The following is a 25,480-nucleotide window of genomic DNA, read 5'->3' on the forward strand; positions in this document are numbered from 1 at the left end:
GCCTGGTGGAATCACTGGTATTCCATGTAAGATAAAGAGAACCTTTTACAAAATATCCTTAAACGTAGCCTGCTTTGTGGCCAAAGGCTCTGACCCACTTCCAGGAATGGAGCTGTGCTGACGTATCTCAGTTTTCAGAGCTTCTGGACGGACACTGAGGCACCAGGGCCCAAGGGTCTCATCTCTGGAGCAGCCCTGCCCAGGTCGGACCTGGTCCCAAGGACATCTGCAAACCGCCCTCCACACAGGGACGGAGACAGGTCCGGCCCACTCCACCTTGTTTTATCCAGCCCAGCACCTTGCTTCTACCTGGTGGCAGCGCCGAGCTCCTTGCCCCTAGTTAAGCAGTAGTTACATGTACACAGTCCTAAAATTACATTTGGCCCTTTGAAGGCAACTGCAAGGCTGATGTTGCCCCTGGTGAAAATGAGTTTGATACCCCTGACCTAGACTCACCCCGTGAGGTTCATGCTCAGTCTCCTGCCAGATTATGGGCACAATTCCAGCCAGAATCAGGATTTGGACCTACCCAGCCCACCTTCTTGAGAAGGAACCTGTGTACCCAACCTCAGCATGGGGACTAGCATCCTGCACACACCGGGCCCTGTTCCTGATGCGTCCCTCCTAGTTGAGCAGCAGAGGCTGGGCCGCCACACACAGTGACACCACCAAAGCCCCTTCAGAGAGACCACGGCAGAGGGAACGGGAGACAGTAACATTACCGGCACATCATAAAACAAACAATCTTGCAAAACACAATGACCACTTCAGATCTAGGCTGAGAAGGAACTTACGTTCCATGAGCTGGTCCATGTCAAGTGTAGGACGCCAGACATTTCGCCAGCTAAAGACAGCACTATAAGAAACTCTTAAGTGGCATTTCCCATTTAATGACAGAATCATACTATAGCACATTTCCCATCAAACACCACATACACACCCTCTTCTTCCTTAGGAAGGTGTGAAAAGGGTCCACTGTGACTTTTCTGAAAGTCCCTAGCCCCCTCATGGAGATTCTACACTGAAGAAATGAAAGACTCCTTTGTAACGGGAACCTGTCTCCGTATGTTTAAAACAGCCTGAATGGCATAGTACACACATGGACAGGAAAACAAGAATGATCAAAAGCAATTAACAGGTAACATCCATTTACCTAGCAACAGCACTAACATCTAGTGCAGTATAGAAATAGTGGGGTGTCCTAGGCATGACCTCCCTCCAGAAGGAAAAACAGACTTAAAAATGTCTTTGAGAGTACTTAGATGAAACGACAGGGTTCAGAAGGAAAGGAGCCAGAAGGGAAATGACACAGTAAGAAAGAACATTAACAAGTGGTTTGTACAAAATATGATTTAAGTGTTTTCCTTTTAGATAAATCAACAAGACACTCCTCCATACATCGTTGCCCGACAGAACGTGCGACCCAGCCAGAAGTGTGCACGCTCACACAGTGGCCGGAGGGCCCCTCACGGGAAGCAGTCCGACACGCGCACCAGAGCCCGTTTCACTCACCGAGCTAAAGCCTACAAACGTGCAAATGTCTTCACAGGGAAAAGGTGTCCGAATGATAACTACGCTGACACCCGCAAAGCAAAAAAACCCACACTGCATCTACAGAGCAACACGTAGGGCTTAATTAAAACCAAAAAGAAATCAACAGCATACTCCAAAAATTTAAGTGGCAGGCAATTTGGGGTGTAAACTACCAGCTATTAATGAATGCCCTCCTAATCCTAGTACACTTCAGTACACGACAGTCCAAGGACAGCCCAAGGACAGCCGTGGGGCTGAAAGGACGATGTCGCCAGCAAACCCAGGGCATCATTTCCTTGGCTCGGTGAGGATGGAAAGTTAAAAATTTCTTTAACTTTGACCAAACTGACTAAAGGGAGTGCAGACATACCTAATAGAGACTAAAAATTATGTCAACATTGATGTGGGACTATTTCAAACACACAAATAACCCTATTTGGCACAAGGGTTTAAGACTTGTGCTTACGGACCCCTGTGCCACCTTGTACGAGGCTCTACTGAACCACCATCACTTCGGTTCAGCCGTAACACAAATGGAAAATGAGAGTAGGAACAATGGTAGGTCACAGGCAGTAGTACCTGCTACTTCCAGAACAAGCATGGAATGATTACTGGCCACTTTATTTTGTACGGTTGGGAGAGGGAGGGTGTGTGGAGAAGGGGGGTAAGAAAGAAAATGTCATTACCCGCCGTGGATAATAGGCGTTGAATTCGTCCCCGATCCGCCGCAGCTCCTGTGCGATCCACATCTCTGGGCGCAGGTCTGCAGGGAGGGCCTGAGACTGTCGCATGGAGGCTGCACCAGAACAAGAAGGAAAATCACATCATTTCCAGGGATCATGTAGACAGTTCAGCCACAGCAAGGCCCTCTCACACACGCATTCACGCTTCTGGTGCTCCCTGACTTCAGAGCTACAAAACGCATCCCAGATCCCCGTGGCTCAGTCTGGGCTTGGTAACCACACGGTGCTGGTTACAGAGGGTAAGAAACATGGAACAATTTCGTTTCTCAAACCTGGGGAGCCAGCACTGCAAAATTCAAAAATTTCCTGGCCAATCAATCACATACTGCCACTTCAGAAAGGCAAACACAAAAAATAGTAAAATAAATACCACCAAAGAAATATACTGAAAACATATGAGAACATAAAAATTGAGGTGGTCAGTATGGGAACTACTTTCATCTTCATACAAAGTAAAATTCCTAGGAAAAACTTCAAACAGCTCAGAGGAATATAGAAAAAAATGGCCATTCCATTCAAAGCCAAGTAAGTGAGCCCAACAAAGGACAACGGGCAAGTGGAGCCTCTGCTCCTGCAGCGGTGGGCGCAGGCTGCGCTCCCCCCGCCGCGCCACCACAGGGCAGGCGCAAGCCTTGCTGAGGGGCTCGTCGTCGCAGCAGTGACGCAGTCAGCGGATCCACATTTGCACCCCCACGTGGGACAGAAAATGTTCTGGGTGTGAGGGTAAAGGTATTTTTCTTAAAGAAAAAAGAGGGAAGCTTCCCTTTCATTAAGCTGTCACTAATGTGCACACCCACTTGTTAATGGAGCCACTGAAGCCACGTGACAGTCAAAAAACCCCCAAAAATGAGGGGGAAGAGACACACTGGAAGAGTCTCCACGGCCCTGGGAAAAGGGGAGCAGGGCAGAAAGGCGGCCCAGGAGCCGTGAGACTCACGGGCTGGAGCGCCCTCTCGCAGGCACCGCGGTGACCTACTACTGTTCACTGGGCACATGGGACTACTCGCAACTCACACGCTCCATTTTGACCACCACAAAAAGTTTAAAACCCTATACTAATCAGATCTCACAATAACATGAACATAGCTTCCTATTTTGTAAAAAAAAATTTGTACTTTGTATTTCATGTATTTTATTAAGTAAAACTGATGTTGAATCACAGCGTCATAGCTTCTATAAAAGCACTTAAAAGTGAACTCCTTGAAGAGTTTTAACCAAGTCTTCTCAATGCTCCTGCCCCAACTCCCACCAAAGTGAATTCCACTACGATGATACAAATGCAGCACCCTCGAGGGGCAGGGCCCGTGTGTGGAATGGGGGGCACGGGCGGGTGCCTGCAGACAGACACCCAGACCTTCGCCAGAACAACCTGTACTCCAAGCTGAGCCAGGGGAGAACTGCCTGGAAAGGAAGGCGTGGAGAACATGCAGCTGACGACGGGGAACTTCAGGATAAGCCAGGCGTGTCCCCTGAACACACATCCGACCATATCAAAATCGCTTTGGCTGAACCTCTGTCATGCAAATATTTCTACTGTTACTATGTAAGTCTATTAAATTTAAATTTTAAATGACGAAAGTGACAGAACAACACACTTTCAGGGTGGAGGTGATGCCAGGGGGTCCTGTAATAGCTGACTCCTTGTACCTGGGTTTAGGGCTCTTGAAGGACTGACCCCATCGCAGGTACCAATCATGACTGGTTTTTGTATACTATCAGCAATCAAGCATTCTTTTCTACTGTCGAAGCTCTTCAAAGTCATCTCACCCTTGAGGGGAAGGGAAGCATCTCTTCCAGAACTCCTACTTCACACCAGAGCCTGCAGGGTGCTTTGAACCTGCCCATATATATATACAGGTGACCAGGCCAGCGACTGGGGCACTCCCTGGCCACTTAGAGCCACCATCACCCACCTCCCTGGGCCTCAGAGCCTGCTCACTCCTCACTACATGCGGCTTTAAGAGCAACCTGCTTTCAATCCTAGAGTCAGAAATAGAGAAAATGCCAACTATCCCATGAAAATCCGTGAAATACAGACTGTTTTACAAAGATGGTACACTAGTAAAAACTGCTGAAGTTACCTGATAGTCGAGATAGTCACTAACTCACCAGCAAGTAGGAGTACCCGCCCATGTGCCAGACAGTCCCAGCCGGTGATGGGCACAGCTACCAGAGAGGCCAAGCCCAGCCCCCACAAAGCTGATATTCTGTGGGTTAAGTGGTAAATTTTAACTAAACGTTGTTTCCTCTGGAGAAGGATACTTGTAAGTAATTTGATATAAAGCAAAACTACTCCCTGGTTACTTTGCCCCGGCAGTAGCAGAAGGCTGGTAAGTGTATGTGGTTTCAAAGGGTTGGGCTCGAACCGGCATCTGGAGCACCATCAAGGAAGCCAGTTCAGGTGGAAGTCAGCTAATCCAGACTAGCGCTCAGGGACCTAGGGAACTGGTCAACCTTGTCAGCCGCTAAAAGGAAACATGGAACCTTGGTGGCCAAATCCAACTGCTCCCCTTAGAGATAAATGCCTGCTGTTTCAGGGAAGGAAGTAAAGGAGAGAAATAGATGTTTCTTCTCCACGAAAGAAAAGTTCAGTAGCTTAAATAAGCTGTTACTATAAATAAACATAGACATACACCCAGGGGTAAGGCAGGGTGACAGGAGGTGCTGTGTCTGCGGGAGGCCCTCAACCTGTGTTCTACGAGCTCCCCACATGGCTCTGGTGCACAGCCCAGACCCTGAGAAGTACTGAGCAGAGAGAAGGGAAAGGGAGCCACACATGTCCTCAGAGAACCCGTGTGAGTGAGAGGAGTCACAGCAGCCCAGGACGAAGAGTCAGACCAGGCTGAGCACACACTCATGGGCCCCAACACCGGGTCTGTGAGAGAGTGCCAAGTGTACACTTAGGTTATTGTTTTAAAGTTGATATAGAGTAAGTGATACACACAATGTAAGTGAACTTTCTCAAAGGAGACTGATCTGCCTGAGCTACTCTAACTCAATCTATCATCATTTAGCTTTTTAAAGAACTTTTTTTTAGAGGCAAATACTGTTCTGGTTCCTTCAATCTGCAAACCTAAAATGAATGACAACACTCATCCTGCAATGAAACCTAACAAATATGACACAGAATATATGGTTAAAAAGTAGGATTATAGGGTGAAAATTCTATTTTGAGAACTTTAAAAGGCATCTTCTATATTATAAAACGGTAGTCTTAATGTCAGTTAATACAGTGCATTTTTCACATAAATTTCAGAGACTACTTCTGAAGTGACAAAATATCTTCTCTCTTGGGGGAGGGGTTAAAAAAGGTCTTTCTTTTCTTTAAAACATTTTTTTCCAATAGGTCGCAGACTATGTTCTAGGTCCTGGGGATAGATAAACAAATAAAACGGATAAAAATTCCCACTCCTGTGAAGTTTGTAAGCTCTTCAATTGGAGAGATACAGACCATATGCATGCAAGGTCTGTCCAGAAAGTATCCAGCCGCGTGCTATGAAAGGTAGAGACATTTACTGAAGATACAAGAAACATTGTACACAGGAAAATGATACCTGATTCCTCTTTAAAGTAAGCATTTTGGGACTGCACACAGTTCTCCCAGTCACCATCAGCTGCCCCATCATATTTTCCTAAAATCCCATGGATGGTCTGAAATCTTCCCTTTCAAAGGTGACGTTAGTGTCAGGAAAAGCCAGAAGTCACAGGGCACTAAGTCTGGGCTGTAGGGGGGCTGAGTCACCTGGGAGATTTGATGTTTCGCAAAAAAAACTCTGCATGGGAGACCTGATGCATGAGTGGATGAAGCTGCCAATTACCAGTTGCCCACAGCAGTGGCCTTCTGAATTATCCAAATAGTTTCCACAGAGGAATGTTCAAACTTAACACAAAATCTCATGCAGATTAGTTGCATTTTGAATGCATCGGCCACACAGTACACATGCTCACTCAACGGCATCTACCACCCCCACCGACTAGTACCTTGGAGTCGTCATTGTTCACACATGTACATTCCAGTCCACTCTCCTTGGCTGCCAGCTTACACTGATGTCATGCAAACTGTTCTCGTTATATTAACAATGGTTGGACTTTTTCTGGACAGACCTTGTAAATAAGTAAATGACAGAATAACTTTTAAGGTGCCAAGGGCTATGGTTTAAAAAAATAAAATGGTAAGGCAGAGCAGCAGTTCAGGGAGTTAAGGGGGAGTGGTCAGAATAGGCCTCACCTACAGGGTGGCTTTTGAGCAAATATTTAAAGGAAAGCGGTTAAAAGAAAGATATTAAGAAAAGGAGGACCCATGTTAACTAGATTATATAAATTAAGAATAAATGTTTTATAATAAAATGACCACTGAGAAGCTCAATTCTTTTCCATTCTTCCCTGGGAAGTCTGAGATGACAAAGCATCTATAACTCAATTATCTCAATTGCTAGAGAACACATTTCTGAGTGACAGTGGCACCCCCCCGAAACTCCAGTCGGTTGTTTGTACATTAAGTGGTTTGTTCTCGTGACCACACAACTGTAATCCATGAAATGTCTTTCAGTACACAAATCAAGCGAAGTGTAAAACTGGTAAATACCCTTTTAAGAAGAGCTTGAAGACATTTGTTTTTTATATAAAAACATAAAGAAGCACCTCCAAAAGGTTTCTTTGACAAGAAACATATAAAATTGAGTATGTTTCCTAACTCCTGTACTGATACAGTAACTGTTAACAATTATTGAGTTCCTACCATGTGCAGATATTGTGAGGCATTTCATATGCATAATTTCATTTAATTTATTCACTCATTCAACAAATATAATTGAGCACTTACTTGTACCAGGCATCATCCTAGACTCTGGGGATATAGCAGGGAACAAAACAAAATCAAAATCCTTGATCTTATAGAAATGATATCTAGAAGGTCAGGTGGAAATAGTACTATGAAGAGAAATCAAAGCAGGCTGCAGGGGGTGGACAGTGCCTTTGTGTGAGGGTGCTATTTTAGGGTGATCAGAGAAAGTCTCTCTAATAGGATGACATTTGGTTTGCTGGGCAAAATTGTGTCTCGGTAAAAGATACAGCAGAAGGTAACAACACAGTCAGCATTTCAGTCTATTTAAGATAAGCACCATCTTACAGCAAACCAAATGCCTAGTGATATTATTTTTACAAGTGTGTCCATGTGACGTAAATAGAAAAATAAATGGCAAACACAAAACATGACTCCAGGTCTCAAAATCCATGCCTTACTCTCCCAAAATACCATTAAATTTACTCATCAAAAAGTGCCCTAACTTTAATCTCAGTGACCATCATATCTGGTGTCATGTCCCAGGAGAACAACCCTGGAAGAGTGAGCCTGGCAGCCCCATGGGGGCACTGATCCAAACCAGACTGAAGTCTGCTCCATCCACCCCACCCTCTGGGAGCACGTGCTGGGGTCTCCCGAAGGTGCCCCTGGAACTGGTGGGGGCCCGAGGGGAGGGAACACTCAGAAGCACACTGCTCCACCCTCGGTGCCCCAGTCCTCCCTGGACACTCAACCCAACCCCTCCCACTCTGAAGATACTGCCCACCTACTGAAATGAGCGCACACGTCCCATTCCCACCTTGTAAGACAAGCATCAGGCATAAACATTTTACTTTCCTATCTGCAAGATGCCTAACAACCGTTAATGCCAACTGGATCCACAAAATGCATCTTTATTCGGAACAAAAGCTATTACTACATAGAAAGTCAAATTTCCAACTTCTAACACAATTTTACAGGAATGTAAGAACTCTTCAAAGGGGAAAGTCTGATGAGGTGTATGTTCTTACCCACAGAAAATGTAGTTTCTGTATTTAAGAAAGCATTTTACTCCATAAACATGGCACTAAAATAAACAAACAAAAAAGACAACGAAATATAAACTGCTCCTCACCCGCAGAACCACCCAGGGGCTGTGGGCGGAGGCACACACAGGCTGGCCCCACGCGGTGGGCCGGCAGGCTCCGCTCTGAGCCGGGACAGCCTGCGAAGTGGGCTAGGTTTTCCAACCACAACCACTTGTCACAACTTCAGTGTCACTGTGTTAGGCACAGGGAATTTTGTCAAAAATGTAATTTGAGTTGCATTTTTACCAAAACTCAGAATTTTTTGAAATTCTGCATTTACTGGTCACATTATTTCCTATAGGAAAAAAATACCACGAGGTATAATCCATTTTTCTACAACAAGGGGGCAGATTTTTTAAAAAGAGCATGTTTCAATGTCAAATAACTTCAAGGTACTAAAAAATGTGTGCTGTTTAACTAACAGACTGTTCTGGTTCAGTTGCAGAACTTTTTCCAACCCATATGGTAATTTCAAATCTTACAAGCTCAGCCACTGAAAACATTAATACTGTGGTTAAGTGGCTGATAGTGAAATTAGGCTGGGGCTTTCGGGAAGGGCTTTCCGCAGCACCGCCTGAGGGGGTGGGGCATAAAAGCCCAGACTGCCAGTTCACAGTGAGCTCAGCATCAGTCAACCAAACCTTCTGGTTTTCACTGAGTGCCCCCCTGCTTCGCCTCACTGTTACCAAGCAGGTGTTCAAAGGCTCGCAGGTAGCATCATGCAATTCACCACCACTCTTTTGATACCCTGCTGTCCCCTCCTTGGTGAGGTGCTGTGAAAATCCATCTAATGGGACATGTGGGTCCCGTCACACCTACACGCCTAGCACTGTGCAATCTTGCTCCGGGGACAGGACCGCGTAGTTCTCACTTCCCAGGGGTGGAGGCTGTTTGAGTTCCCATCGTGTCACTACTGAGGGTCAAGTGTGGAACCAAAGCGATGCTCAGATTCATGGAAACACTCACTCCACCAGGGGTGTCCAACCTGTGGCCCGCAGGCAGCATGCGTACCAGGGTGGCTGTGCAGGCAGTCCAACACAAAATCGCAAATTTCCTTAAAACACTGAGATTTTTTTGTGTGATTATATGTTGCAATGTATTTAATGTGTGGCCCAAGACAACTCTTCTTCCAGTGTGGCCCAGAGATGCCAAAAGGTTGGACACCCCTGCATCTGCACTGTCTTCAGAAGCCCAGTAATCCACAAATACTAGGCAGAATCAAGATTAGATTTAAAAGTAATCAACATGGGTGAAGCTATAAATCAATCCTCAACTGAGAACTGAGAAAGGACGCCTGTCCTCAAAGAGACATGGAGTGGAAAGCTTTGAAGAAATGACTGTTTTGACTTTAAACACACAACAGAACACACTGGGCAGTAAGAGCACTCAGCAAGGACTCTGGGGCTGTCCATCTTTATTCCCTGAGCAGAGTTTGATTCAGCCAAAAGCCACAAAGGACCATTTATTTCTCTGTAGGCTTTTAAAGCAGAAGTAAACTGATTCTAAAACAGTTACTCCAAAGTGTTTAGAGTAGTGGGCCCCAACCTTTTTGACACTAGGGACCCGTTTTGTGAAAGACAATTTTTCCACAGATGGGGGTTCGGGGGTGCCTTTATTGTCATTTGCCACTTACCCCTCACTGATAGGGTTTATAGGGTTTTGATATGAGTCTGCAAGCAATTGATTTGTTATGGTCTCTGTGCGGTCAGACCTCTCTGCTAATGATAATCTTTGTTTGCAGCCGCTCCCCAGTGTTGGGATCACTGCCTCAGCTCCACCTCAGACCACCAGGCATTAGATTCTCATAAGAAGTGCGCTACCTGGATCCCTCGCATACGCAGTTCACAGCAGAGCTGGCGCTCCTGTGAGATTCTAATGCTGCCGCTGACCTGACAGGAGGTGGGGCTCAGGAGGTGTTGTGAGTGATGGGAGCTGCTGTAAACAGAGGTGAAGCTGTGTCTGCTTGCCCACCGCTCACCTCCTGCTGTGTGGCCCGTTTCCTACCAAGCCAAGGACCATTATGGATCCATGGTTGGGGGGGTGGGGGGGTGGGGGAGGGTTGGGGACCCTGGTTCAGAGGAAGCACTGCCTCTGCAGGTGGCTGCCTTCATGTGGAAAAATAAAAGTCCTGGGATGTTTGTTTAACCCAACAGTCTAGTTACTTAAGTGAGCATCTTCAGAAATATCTATCAATTCAGAGTTACGCACAGCTTAAAAATAACCAGGCTGCCAAGGTTTCCTTCAAAAACCCACCTGAGTGATCAGGCCATGCTGCCTGCTCCAAGCCCACCCCCAACTCTGCTGGTTCTCAGACATCAGTGAGTCGGAATCCAGCTTCACACACACACCCTTCCCACTGGGTCTACTTCTCACTTGCATCATTTTGTTTTTTGGACAAATCCTCTATCAATTCCACTGGGCTACTGAATGAAAAGGAAAGCAATCAGAAATGAAACGAAGCTCCAGGAGTCGGCATCAGTGCTCAGGAAGTTCCTCATCATCTGCCCTGTCGCCCAGTGTCAAGTGCGCTTTGTGAGCAGGTGCGAGGACAGGACACCACAAGGCTGAAGCGAGAGCACGGAGCCCATGTTTCCTGTACTTCTCTTGCGTCGTCACCGCCCCTGCTGCTATGTGGCCATGAATTACAGTCAGAACACCCTGCTTTGATCAACTTCCAGGCTGACCATTTGGGAACTGCCAGTAAGCCAAGGCTATGAAGCTGTAAACTAGGCTTCAGGGTATCTTCCCTCCCACCACTCCCTGCCTCTTACAATAAACTAAAACTCTAAAGGCATTTCGACCCATGTGCTCAGCCTTTCTAGTCCTTCACTAGTCAGCATCAGAAGACCTAGTTACCTACTCCACCTGTGCGCAGTCCCACGTGTTTACATATTTGCTAGAAGCCAGGCACGCCAGGAGCGAACCAGAGCCAGGAGCAGACTCGGAGGTTTTATGTCCAAGGACATACCTGGCTATAACTCCTGGTCACAGCAGAGGCCCAGCACCTCACACCAGGTAGAAACCTGTGCAGAAGCCTCTGCACCCTGACTCATGGTGGCCCGGCCTGGTGCCCGCTTTGCAGATGGGGCACTTCTTCCTAAAGGTACCACAGTCCTCACTGAAGGGCATCAGGTGCTTCAAAGTTCTTACTTGCAGGAAACTGAAAAGCTCCCTTCCATCTCTGACCCCAATCCTGATCCTGTCCCCCGGGGCTACAAAGACGGTCTATAATCCCTGTCAATCATCACCCTGGCTTTCTAATCAGTGAAGCTGCCACCACACACCCCAAACCTGGTCCCACATGCCTGTCACCACAAGTGGGGGGAAGACCTTCCAGCACCACCCTGGTCCCCTTGGCGTACCCCAGAAACCCGCTGCCCTGAGCGGCGCGCTGCGGGCTCTGCACTGCGTCTGGCCAGGGTGGGACACAGGACAGGACTTTGTCCTCGATTTCCCTCCACTGACGCGGCCTCACAGACCAGGACAGCTCCACCTTGGCTTCTATAGTCGTAGATTCCTGTTAGAGGACAACAGAGAATTTGTGCCATCTTGGTTTGAAAAGCAAATAAAAATAACGCTCCCATTCAGTACAGTCAAGTAAAGACTAACTCTGAGCTTTAAAACAGACATGAAGCCAAAACCCTTTTCCTAACAGTGCAGTGTCCTGTATGACAGTTTATTTAACCATCTGCTCCACCAAACTATAAAAATAAATGTTTCAGAGATCTTTTTAAAAATTATTTCATTGTTTAATTAGAGTTGTCTGCATTCTCCCCCAACCACTAACCCCACCCCAGCCAAATAGAGATCTTTTAATATAAATACCCAACTCCATACACTGATGTGCTTAGGACCATTCCTTAGAAATAAAGTGTTAAGAAATCTGAAGTTACTAGCTTTTGGTAGCTATATGCTATTCCTAGCCATAAATTAGATCTTGGGGAGGAAATATAAATTTAAACTACAAATATAAAAACTCATGATTACAGAGCAAGTGTAGCTTCCTTTATGAACTTTTAACACCGACAGCCAGAAAAAGGTAACAAAAATGTCTCCTACATTCACACTAAGGATGTTCAACATTATTGCAATTCATCTCAGTGACAGTGAAGACCCAGAAACAAAATTTAAACAGCTATATCTTAAAGAGCTTTTAAGTGGAAACCTGTAAGTCTACTGGTTTCACTTTTGCAGGTAACATTTATGGCGGTCCTACACAGAGTGGAGCGCTGACCTGCTCACACACCTGGTTAGCGATGACACCAGCAGGACGGGACACGGATGAAGTCTTCCCACTACACTCATGAATGCCAACTGCTCTCTTTCCATGCCAAGTTGTACAAAAAAAAAACAAACAAATTTCCAACCTCAACTCCAGGTACTACTTTATATAGTGGTTAAGTATTTGTCCTCAAAGCATGTGTCTGTCAAAGCTGAGCTGTCTGACTCCTCCCTAGAAAACACGAAAAACTTGTGTGTTCTAATTGGGCACATTTATGCTACGGTGTGTAGCCCACCTGTCAGAGACACAGGTGAACACAAGCCGACAGCCCTTTGTAGAAACACAACAATAACAAAAAGAAATTAGCATCCTGCATCGAACAAAGAGATGGGGGGCTGCAGCCAGCAGAGCGTCTCAGGGGTCCAGCAGAAGGCAGTGTGAGCCCAGTCTCTTCACCCACTGGCCAGCCTGTACTAACCAGTCAGGCTACCATCTAACCTTTGCACAACGTGGCCAATCCGAGGGAGGGTCCTGGGCCCAGTCTGCCAACCACCAAATGTCTTGTAGGTGGTGTGCTCTGTGTCCCTCACAGGAAAAGGACAGAGGCTACAGCACCACTAGCACCATGAGCCTGAGATGTGAGGATTGCTCTGCTGACTGTTTCCAGGGTCTTCTGTCTTTTCAGGTGCACACCCTCCTACCCCTGCCCACCCCCAAGGCCCTTCCAGGGGAGACAGGGTGCTGCCCCGCTCATACTGAATGAGTGGACTGAGAAGCCCACTGTGCAGTACAGATGACACTGGGACTAATCTAAGTCAGTGCAAGCCTCCCACTTGACCCCTTCCAGTCCCACACCCTCCCCTTATCAGGACAGGAAGGACACTGGTCGCCAGCCAGGTGGAATGACCAAGACTGGACTGGGTGGCCTGCTGAACTTCCCACCCCCACAATTGGGCCACGCTCCCAGGAAAAAGGACTGGAGAGGAAACAGAGCTCGTGTACTATGTCTGCCAGGCTTTCCTCACACAGAGACACACGTCTAAGCTGCAAATAATGCATGGTAATATCCAGTGAAGAGTGGGCACTGCAGGCATTTGGACACTGCATTAAATATTACCTGAGTTCTAATTAAATCTACAAGTATTTGTGCTTCTCCTGTATACATACCAACCCATTCTCTGAAGCTGGTCAGTTGTGTTTGACTAGCTTAGTAGAACGTATGCTGTAAGTAAAACTGAGGTCTGAAATCAGACATGCTTTAACATACTAACACACTATATAGCCAGAATTCATGCTCCATGTTAAGAAACTTCTCAAGGGACTAAAAACAGAGAGACAAGAAACCTTTTGGCTTTATCTTCAGCACTCCCACTCTGCAGGAAAATGACTTAGTAAGCAGAGGCTGTCGGGTGTGGCTACCCTCAGCACCTTCCCAGAGAGAGGCAGGCTCAAGAGAGAGAAATAGGTCCCTACCACGTAAAAATCTGAAATTTCTAAGTCTATAAATTGCTTACATTAAAATGTTTCAGGAATGGGAATGGGAAGCATGCTCTGGCCCAGACATGTGACATACTTTGGGGGGAAAGAGGCACCAGTGGAATCCAGACAGTTGACCGGGGTGTAAGGTCTGTGTCAGCTTTCACACACACACCCTCTCAGACTGAAATTGTGGATTCTACTTTTCAAAATTTTCACTTCAAAACCATCCCCACTCCTGAGGAAGGGCTGCGGAGTCCAAGGTGACGCATTACAGACTGTGCAGAGGACCCAAGACCTGGGCGCAGCCCCGCCACAGTGCCAGAAGGGGGTCTGTTTACTCACGGCACTCTGTGTTCTCACTGCGATGATGACACAGCCACCGCGAGCCAGTGCAGTCAGCAGGTCTGCGTCGGCTAGGAGCTGAGAGCGCAGGAGGTGAGGAGGGAGGTGCACTGCCCCTCACCCCTGGCCCGGTGCTCACCCCAGCGCCTGCTCAGGGCTGGCCCTCCCACTGTTACACCACAGCTCGACTTACACACCACGCATCTGGTCCAGGGTAGAAAACACAGGGAATGCAGAGTAAATCTGGGTTTCCCACAGGACTCGGGGATACCAGTTCATTCTAAACAAAACTTTAAAAAACTCTTACAACCTTTTTAGCTTAACATTATTACATTACAAGCAGTTCAACCTGTCCACCAGGGAAATGTCATCAGTACTGACAGCTGGTACCAGTCCGTCACCCTACAGCACGTGACAGAAAGTTTCCAAGGATTCACAATTAACTCACTTAGAAGCAAAAACCACAATTTAAATTAATGACAGCCAAAGGACGGCTAGTCCCTCAGAGAAAAGGGAAAAGCTGCTTTAAACTCATCAATAAACAACCATCTGCATCAACTGCGGAACGAGCTGAATTCTTCTGATTGCAGGAAAAGGCAGGTTAGCCTCTGTCTTGTCTCCAGACCTCCTCCCCAGGTATGCACACACCTTAGACTAGAGTGGAGTTTCTGCCAAATAAAGTTGGCAGTGTCCCCACACGGGCCACGTACTGACAGTCAGGCGGGGTATGGGTTTCCAGGTGTCACGTCGTGGTCCAGAATTTCCCACCGAAGCCAGGGATCTGCTCAGGGTGACACAGCATGTGCTTTGCTGGCAGGTCAGAGGTCACTGGGACCCCCGCCAGCCCTCACCAGGCCAGATTCTAAAAAAGACCTTTTCCTTCTTGTTTCTGGACCTAGGGGTTAGAATTATGGTAGCACTTCCAGACAAATTCCCTTCCTTGTCACCTTCCTCTACGAGGACAGCTCCTTGCCGTGGGAAGTAGAAAACATTTCATCGCCATCATGCATACTGACACTCCACAGCTGGGACAGGTCATACAGACAAGTACAAACCCGTGTTTCTGCCGGGCTTTATTTCCATTGGCTCACGTGAAAGCTCCCCATGACTCTGGAGGTGGGTACTTCCATGCTCATCTGGTAAATGAGGACATGAAAACCCAGACTCGCAGGTCAGCCAGGTGGCCTCGCGGGTGGGAGGGATGGCTGGGATCCCACCCAAACCCAGGATGGCAGGCAGCCACAGCCCCTGACACAGAAGCCACCCAGGACCCCGTCAAATGCAGGTGCTTCACTCGGATGAAATCTTTACCAACAGAAAAGCTGTGGCACACAAACAGGTGACCACACAAATGAGACATAAGTGCCACAATGACACTACTGGACAGGCCAAAAGGCAAGATTAATGGATAGTAAAATTTAAAAAGTTATTAGATTTGTTCCATTATAAGTGGAGCAAATGGAGCTAGCTATGATTTTACAAATATAAAAAGGCACACAGAAAAAGAAATCTGTAACTTGAAAGTAAAAGTACTCAATGCTTTGCTACTAATGCAATATCTAAGCTTTCTGTTATGCTTGAAAACTTCTTAAACACGAAATTGTGTTATGGAGTAAAGGTCTGTGTCCTCCCCCCCGCCCCCCGAACTCCTATGTCGAAATCTAAGCCCCAGGGAGATCACATCTGCAGCTGGGCCTCTGAACGACTGGCTCTTGAGGGGGGACTCCCATGATGGGATCAGTGCCCTGGAAAGCCCACTGGCTCTTCCCACCCTGTGAGGACATAGGGAGAAGGTGGAGATCACCCGAACCTGGCCACACTGGCTCCCAATCTTAGATTTCCGGCTTTCAGAACTGTGAGATAAGTGTTGTTTAAGCCCCCAGTCGCTAGTATTATCATTACAGCACAAATGGACTAAGACCCAGGATATCAACAATTTGTAATCTTTTAACAGTATGCCAGGAGCACTTCCGCACATTGTTCCTCTCTAACACCATTAAGGAGATGGCAGCCTGTCAGAGACAGAGAAGTAATTCAGAGGTGTTCCCAGACCAGAGGGGCGGGGGGGCGGGGGCGGGGGGCGGGCGGGTGACACTGTCCAGCTGGTACAAACGATGCCACGATGAACCTTCCCGTGTGGAGCTTCTATTAGCATTATCTGCAACTATGAACGTCAGGTACTCTGCTCCGTGTCTGCTGAGCAGAGTCTGAGGGCCGGTGGATGGCGCTGCGCCTACAGCCCAGCACCCAGCACAGCACAAGACAGAGTCCTCGTGGGTGTGAAACTCATTTTCACTGGGGCCACATCAGCCTCGCAGTTGCCTTCAAAGGGTCAAATATAATTTTAGGGCTGTATAAATCTAACTACTCCGTAACAGTTATGTGAGGGCTTGGCACTGCTGCCAGGTAGAGACAAGGTGGAGGGTGGGATTCGGCCTGCAGGCCTTGTGTTTGCCACCCGTGGCTTCAAGAACAGAAGTTAGGTTTGTGTCGACAGGACCTCCACAGAGGAGACAGTCTTAGGTCCCAGCCACCCTGAGCAAGCAGAATGACCACAGGACAGTGACCAAAAGATGAAAGAGGCTGAGAATTCTGTCACATAATGACTATGTCAAGAAACTGAGGCTGACCCAACAAAGGAGGAATGGAGACATCTAAGTTCTGGTGTGGGGGTGACTCAGGGGTTGGGAGGAGTGGTCCATGTGGAGTCCCTTCCTAACCCAGGCTGGGGGACCAGACACCAGGGCCCTGAGGACTTGGGCACTTGAGAGCCCCAATTCAGTGGTGTCCAAGGCAGTCAGGAAGCAGGGCATCAGACTGGCAATTTAAGTATGTGCATATCTTCAAATCTGACACCACACACACCCTAAAATATAGAATGAGACAAATCAAAGGATGATTAATCTCTTTTTTTTGCCAGATAGTCCACTCATGCAGACCTGTTTTCTTTAATAAGAAGTTCCCTACAGCACATGATTGGATTGAGCTATCCAGGTGTTCTGAGGACCTCCCCATTTGCAAGTAGCACAGTATACACCCCATGGGCGCACCTCCAGAGCCACACATGGTAGGGGGTCACCAAGCTAGATAATGCAGTTATTATTTGCAAAGAGTAGCCAGATGATGGCTACATCTCTTCCCAATGTCAAGTTTATTATTCCACACAGATAGTAAAAATAGGGGGAAAGAAGTGATTCCTGAAATTCTGAGTGGTACTTTGCAGCCAAAACCAATCACTACCAATCGTGAATACTCAGTTACAAGAAGCCAGAGGTTTCTCCCTTTAGTACTAAAAACCCTGGACATAACACAATAAGCAAACCCTGACAGGGGAAAGAGGACAGTGGGCTGCCTGGGGACCCAGGGCTGGAGTTCGGTTTCCTCACTGCCCTCCACACACCCAGGACAGGGCAATGCAGGATCACAGAGGCCTCACCTGGGGGACCCGGTGAACACTGAGAGAAAAAGCCCCAGAGACAGCCTGTGTTTCCAGCCAAAGGACCAGGGAAAACGGTGGCCTAGCAAAGGAAAACATTTTGGCAACATCTGTCTGACTCTAGCCAAACACAGCACCTGTGGTTTCAGGATGGCGAGTGGGAGTTGGTGTTCCAGCTGTGGCCAACCCAGGAGCTGGCGCTCTGACCCCACCACTGCAGCGGGCAGAGCACAGAGGAAGGGAGGAGGGTATCCCAAGTGGCAGAAGCATCAGAGATGATTTCACGACCCCACCAGAGGGGAAGTTAATCTCCAAACACCGCTCTCCCTCCCAGTGAAAGCAATGGTGCCTGACTCCCTCTCTAGGGTGGCACTAGTGCCTCTCTCCCAGCAGCAAGCTGAGCCTCTACCCTCACTGGCAGGAAGGAGAACTCCCACCCAGCATCAATGGTGGGAACAAAGCAGTGGGAGGCAGGGCAGATTGGCATTCCACTGCCCCCACCCTCGTGTAAACAGGGAGTATAGGGGAGCTGGACTTTCAACAACCCCCAACCTCAGCCCTCCCACAGAAAAAAGGCCACAGTCAGTCCTCCACTGTTTCCCACTTTGCAGGTGTCAGAAGGGGCTGGGGAGCCGAATGTGCACCCAAGCCGGACACAGTGCAGCCGAGTAGGTCAGTGCCTGCCTTTTGCAGGAAAACTACCCAGCATGCAGTGTGTGTGGGGGGGGGTAGCGGCATGTATCTCAACTTTCACTTCACCTGGCAGAAGCAGGCAGAAAATGTATAACTGAAAAATGGACAAATTGATAGAATTTACTCAGTCTGAACAGAGAGAAAATAAAATGAAAAACAACAACAACAACAAAACAAAACAAACAAAAAACAAACCCAGGGTCTAGGGACCTGTGAGATTATAACAAAGTCCCCAAAGAGAGAGGAAGGGGTTGAAAAAGTGTTCAAAGACATTACGGCTGAAACTTCTCAAACTTGGCACCAAACTATAGATTCAAGCTGAGTGAACTCCCAAAAGAATAAACCCAAGTAGGACATAATAATTAAATTTCTGGAAACCAACAGACAAAGAAAAAAATCTTGCCACTGCTGGTGTGGCTCAGTGGATTGAGCACTTGCCTGCAAACCAAAGGGTCACTGGTTCAATTCCCAGTCAGGACACATGCCTAGGTTGTGGGCCAGGTCTCCAGTAGGGGGCGCACAGGACAGCAACCACACATTGATATTTCTCTCCCCTCTTTTTCTTCCTCCCTTGCCCTCTCTAAGAATAAATAAGTAAAATCTTTAAAAAAGAAAGATAAAAAAATAAAAAGAAAGAAAAATTCTTGAAAGCAGGCAGACTGAAATGACACATTACATTTATCATCTGAAACAATGAAAATCAGAGGAAATGGCATGTTTTTAAAGCATTTAAAAAAAACCTGTAAATGATGAATTCTATATCCAGTGAAAAGACCCTCTAAAACAAAAGGGAAATGAAGACATTCTCAGACAAAGGAGAACTAAGAGGATTTTTGCCGGCAGGCCCATCACTGAAGAATGACCAGAGGAAGTCCTCTAAACAAATGGGAACAGGAGGCTTAGAACTCCAGGAAGGAAAAAATACTGGAATGGGGGAAAACAGGACTATAACAACTACCCTATTTCTCATGAGCTTCCTAACTTACATTTGACAGTTGAAGCATAAATAAATAAATAAATAGATAGATAGATAGATAGATAGATAGATAGCAGAACTGGATATGGTGCTTAATGTGTATGGAAAAAATATTTAAGATAATTGCAGTTGAAAAGTGGAGCAAGTGAAGGGACCTAGAGGAAAGTAAGTTGTTTACAGTGCAGCTGAAGTCACAAAATGTTGGTAAAATGATACCAGCATATTCTAATTTCTAGAAAAACCTCTAAAAAACTATATATAACAAAGCAATATATTTTAAGAACACTACAGCCCCGGCTGGTGTGGGTCAGTGGACTGAGCAGTCGGCCTGCGAATCAAGGCTTTACCTGTTCAATTCCCAGTCAGGGCACATGTCTAGGTTGCGGGCCAGGTCCCCAGGAAGGGGTGTGTGAGAGGCAAACACATACTGATGTTTCTCTCCCTTGCTTTCTCTTTCCCCTCCCCTCTCTCTAAAAATAAACAAATGAAATCTTTAAAAAAGAAAAAGAAACAGAGAAACAAAGGAAACAGACAGATAACAAAATGGCAGAGTTAAGCCCTAATATAGCAATAATTACCTTACATGTAAATGGTCTAAATACACTATTTAAAAGACAAATTTGGCGGAGTAAATCAAACAATGTTATGTAAAGAAAGATATGCTGCATACAAAAAACTTCAAATACAATGTATGTAGGTTGGAAGTGAAAAGATGAAAAGAGTTATACCCTAAATATTAATTCACTATTTTTTTTAACAAAAAGCAGCCTACATGAGCACCAGATAAAGTGGACTTGACAGCAATGATCAATCCAACAGGAAGACAGACAATTCTCAGCACCCAACAGCAGTGCCTCAAAACACAGGAAGCAAAACCTGTGACAGACTGTAAAGGAAAGATAGACAAACCTACCACCATATTACAGTTAGGGGTTTCAACACTGAACTCTCAACAACTGACAAAACTACTAGAGAGAAAGTCAGCAAGAAAGAACTGGGCTGGACGCCAAAGAAAGGAGAGTGAAAAGTGGAAGAAATATCAGTAACTTGAGATATGCAGATGACACCATATTATTGGCAGAAAGCAACCAGGACTGGAAAGGACTTTGATGAAAGTGAAAGGAGAAAGTGCCAAAGCAGGACTGTACTTGAACGGGAAGATAAAAATCATGACTACAGAAGAAACACACAACTTAACAGAGATAATGAAGACACAAAAATTGCTAAGACTGTGCCTACAGTCTAACTGATGTTTCAGTCATCAATTCAAATGGAGACAGCAGCCAAGAAATCGAAAGGAGGCTGAGCCTTGGAAGGGCTGCCATGAACAAATTGGGCAAGATGCATCGTTAGAGACCAAGACTAAGATCACCCACACCCTCTATTCACAATCACTACATACGGATGTCAAAGCTGAAGTGAAGAAGGCTGACAGGGAAAAGAATTCATTCATTTGAAACACGGCATTGGAAGAGAGCTCTACGAATACCTGGACCACCAGAAGTATGAACAAGTGGGTCCTGGAGCAAATTAAGCCTGAAGCATCACTGGAAGCAAAAATGACAAAACTGAGGTTGCTCTACTTCGAGCACATCACGAGAAGGCAGGTTCTTTGGAAAAGACAATAATGCTGAGAAAAGAGAAGGCAGCAGGAAAAAAAAGACCATACATGAGCTGGACTGGCTCCACAAAAGAAACTCTAGGTTTGAGTCTATAGGAGCCGAGCGGGGCTACTGAGGGCAAGACACTGTAGACAACACTCATTCATCGTGTTACCAGGAGTTGGGGACAGTTCAACAGCCCTTAACACACACACAATGTAGGAAAAAAATGTAACTCCCTGACCAAATAGAATTTGCCCCAGGCATGCAAGATAATTAATGCTGAACATCAATCAACGTAATACCGCACCTTATCAGGAGGCTCACATAAGCAAACTCATATATCAACTCATACAGAATGAACATTTTTAAATCCTCACCCAAGGATATTTTTAGTGAGAGAGAAAGGGGAGGGCAGGAAGGGAGGCAGGGAGGGAGGGAGGGAAAGAGAGAAACAGCTATTGGTTACCTCCCATACTCATCCCGACCAACCAGGAATTGAACCCACAACCTAGTTATGTGCCCTGACTGGGAATGGAATTTGCATCTTTTGGTGCATGGGACAATGCTCCAACCAACTGTGCCACCTAGCCATTTTATATATCCAACACCCCTTCCATTCATGGTAAAAACTCTCAGTAATCAAGGAATAAAGATAAACTTTATCTTTCTAAAGAGTACCTACAAGATACCTACAACTAACACTACACTTAAGGATTAAAAACTAAAAGCTTTCCTTCTGTGACCGGGAAAAAGGCAAGCATGTCTGCTCTCACTACTCTCATTCAACATAGAAGCAGAAGTTCCAGCCAGTGCAAAAGAGCAAGAAAAAGAAATAAAATGCACACAGATCAGGAAGGAAGAAGTAAAATAGTCTCTTTGCAGATTACATGACTGTCAACATAGGATGACCAAGACATTTACAAAAAATACTTTGGAATTTACAAGTTCAGCAAGGCTGCAGGACACAAGATCAACACCCAGACATGAGCTGCATTTCTGTATGCTGAAAATGAACACGGGGAAATGAAAATTAAAGATACAACACCATTAATAACTGCTCAAAGTAAATGAAATCTAACAAAATAGTTACAAGATTTGCATGCTGAGAATTACAAAACCTGAAGAATTAAATATTTGAAGAGACCTGTTTATGGATTGAAGATGCAACATAATAAAGATGCAGAGTCTCCCCCAAACTGATCTATAGGGTTAACACAATTCCTTTCAAAATTCCAGCAGCAGTTTTTGAAGGCACAAGCAAGCATATTCTAAAATTTAAATGAAAAGGCACAGGACCTAGGCTAAACAATTTTGGAAAATATTGAATAAAATATGAGGAATCATTCTACTATCATGGCCTAGTATGTAACCACAATAATGATGATAGTGTGATGTTCACAGAGGAAAACAGAATCCAGAAACACGCCCACACAAAATACCCAGATTTCTGACAAAGGTACAAAAGCAGTTAGATGGAAAGTGAATGACCTTTTCAACAGCTAGAAAGAATAAACACTGATCTAAACCTCACACCTTACACACAAATTTACTCAATGTGAATCACCGATCTAAATGTAATACACAAAACTATAATAAAACCTCTAGATAAAGAAAAAACTAGGTGAAAAATCTTTGGGACCTGGGGATGGATGCAGAGTTCTTAGACTACACACCAGAAACACGATCCATTGAAAGAAAAACTGAGTAACAACTGCATCAAAATTAAAACCTTGCCCTGTCAAGTTAAAAGGATGGACAACAAGCTCCACGTTTTTAACAGGTCAACAGTGACACTGTGGCACACCCACACTGTGGAATACTATTTATCGACGAACACCAAGTGGCCACTGACACACACATCTTGGGTAGAACACAGGAATAACGCTGACTGAAAACAGCCAACCCCAAAAGGTCAGGTACAGTACGAAGCTATTTCTATCACATGGAGTGACAAGTGTACGTTAGGTAAAAGAGATCAGTGGTTGTCATGGAGGAGAGAGAAGGGAAGGGAAGGGGGAGGGGGAGGGGGAGGGGAGGGGAGGGGAGGGGAAGGGAGGGGAGATGGCTGTGGCTAGACAAATAGCCTGAGTAGCCTTGGGATGAAGCTGTTCTGTATACTGACTACAATGGTAGTGACACAAACATACCTACTACACGTGACAAAACTGCACTGAATAAAATACACACACATGTGGAAGCACATGTGAAACCGGTGAAATTTGAATAAGGTAGCCGGATTCCATCAATGTCATCTGCTGGTTGTGGACGCTGTACTATTATGCAAGGCACTGCCATTATGGGAATCAGGGTAAAAGGTATACAGATCTCTGCATTATTCTTTACAGCTGCATTTGAATCTATAATTATCTCAAAATAGTTTAAAAAGGTAAAAATTAAAACCGTCTTGACAGTTAATCAATCACTAAATGTTATTTGGAACTAGTAAAGAAATTCTTTTTTCTTTTTTCACTTTCTATCCCCACTCAGGACCTACAAAGTGTACTTGTTTCTGTTGGTGTCCAAATCAGTGAAGGCAGGAACGAAGTCTTCATAAAGGCTCTATCGCCAGGCTCCAGGGTGCTTGAGAAACAAAACCATTCCACCTCCCACTTTTCCAAGCCCACCCGTACCACAAGTTTAATGGTTAAACAAAATGGGTACTCATGTTTGCCTGGAGAACACAGCTATCTACAAAGCTCATGAATGTTTAAGATGCTTATAAAATGAGGTTAATTACTCTCATTCTCCTAAGTCAACAAAAGCAACCAAAGGAGTGAGTTTCATGCAAATGATGTGATTTGAGTGGGAAGAATCAGATTCGGCTGCTAGGGCACCACCGCAAATGCCAGCTGCTCCGTCTGCAGGGCCAGCCCCTCCTGCTAACACAGAACGCCAGCTACAGGTCTCAATGACATTTTTCTAGTAGCTCCACTTTAAAAAGTAAAAAGAAACAGGTAAAATATAAAAAAATTATTTTATTTAATGGCCAACACACACAAAATGATACTCAATATCACTTATCATTAGGGAAGCACAAATCAAAGCCGTAAGGGGGTACCACATCACACCCATTAGCATGACTACTATCAAGAACCCCGAACAGCTAATGTTGGTGAACATATGGAGAAACTGGAGCCCTCGTGACTGCTTGTGGGAATAAATGGTGCAGCTACTATGGAAAACAGTATGGAGGTTCCTTAAAAAACTAGTAACAGAACGATCATATGATCCAGCAATCCCACTGGGTATGCACCAAAAGAAACAAAAGAGATACTTGCACACCTATGCTTAGAGCAGTATTATTCATGATAATCAAGGGATAGAAGCAATCCAAATGTCCACTGACCGGTGCACAGATAAAAATGTGGTCTGCACACACAATGGATTATTATTCAGCCTTAAAAAATGAAATTCTGACATGGGCTACAAAATGGACAAACCTTGAGGGCAGTATGCTGAGTAAAATAAAAGGTACAGAAGGACAAATATTATAGAATTCCACTTATCAGAGGAACCTAGAAGAGTCAAAATCACGAACAACAATAAAATGCAGGTTGCCAAGAGCTGGGAGGAGGGGAACTGGGGAGTTGTTTAATGGGTATAGTTTCAGTTTTGTAAGATGAAAGATTTCCAGCAATTGGTTGCATGATAATACAAATATACTTTTAACACTACTGACCACACACTTAGAAATGGTTAAGATCATACATTTTATGTTGAGTTTTCTACCCCCTCCATTTAAAAAAATTTATTCACTGTATTCAAAATATCTTAACATGTATTGGGTTTGCCAAAAAGTCTGTACGGTTTTTTTCTATAAAGTAAAAGACACATTTTTCATTTTCACCAGTAACTTTATTGATTTGGATATTTTGAGTATGTCGGCTATCTCCCTTGAAGTATAATTTGAGTGTTCTCAATTAATGTGACAATTTGATTGCTATCAACTTCCACTGGTCTACCTGACTGTAGAGCATCATCCAGTGAGAAATCTCCAGCACAAAACACCCCAAACCACTTTTGACACCTTCAAGCAGCACCTTCTCCATACACTGCATCAATCTTTTTTTTGCACTCCAGTTGTGTTTTTACCTTTCTTGAAATAATAAAGCATAATATGCTAAAAGTGTTGTATTTCCTCCCATCTTCAATATTAAAATGCCTACTCCAAAACTCAGCAATTTTGGTAAATTTTTTAAAAAATGCATGCAGATATGACAGCTGTCACAATGCAATAGAACAAAATTGTTTCTCATGAAGTTAAAAACAACTAAGCACTATTAGGGCCATCTTACGGGGGAAGAACAGATAACCTTTTTGGCCGACCCAATAATTAGTATGAAAATGACTGGGGTATTTCATCCTTGTGTTCAAGTACTAAGCCTTAAATTCTCACGTGAACTGACACTGTCAGCACATCTGACTTGGATGAGGCTCACCGGAAGGCTCAATGCCCACAAGTGGCTTACCTGTGAAGCCTATGCCGAGCTCCACCTGATCTGTCACTCCTACGTGACAAATCTAATAGCTAGATCCAAATAACTAAAAATATTTGGGGAGGGGGAAGGGTCTTTTTCTTGCTAC

At 45.3% G+C, this 25,480-nt stretch overlaps 1 protein-coding gene across 10 annotated transcripts in view; it reads right to left on the reverse strand.

Annotated features, from left to right (window-relative positions):
- Window positions 1–25,480, reverse strand: part of BCL2L11 (BCL2 like 11) — a 44,757-nt gene that overhangs the window by 11,077 nt on the left and 8,200 nt on the right. For 5 of the 10 annotated variants that reach the window (XM_045828726.1, XM_045828724.1, XM_045828721.1 and 2 more), the window contains 2 exons: window positions 11,507–11,661; window positions 2,220–2,329 (listed from right to left, as the gene is read on the reverse strand). In XM_045828726.1, the coding sequence (XP_045684682.1) occupies window positions 2,220–2,329; window positions 11,507–11,661 (265 nt within the window). The remainder of the gene's footprint in view (window positions 1–2,219; window positions 2,330–11,506; window positions 11,662–25,480) is intronic. The other 5 variants (XM_045828728.1, XM_045828723.1, XM_045828727.1 and 2 more) reach the window with 1 other exon arrangement.

The sequence above is a fragment of the Phyllostomus hastatus genome, unplaced genomic scaffold (genome assembly GCF_019186645.2).
Source record: "Phyllostomus hastatus isolate PE091 unplaced genomic scaffold, TTU_PhHast_1.1 phas_scaffold_78, whole genome shotgun sequence".
NCBI lineage: Eukaryota > Metazoa > Chordata > Mammalia > Chiroptera > Phyllostomidae > Phyllostomus > Phyllostomus hastatus.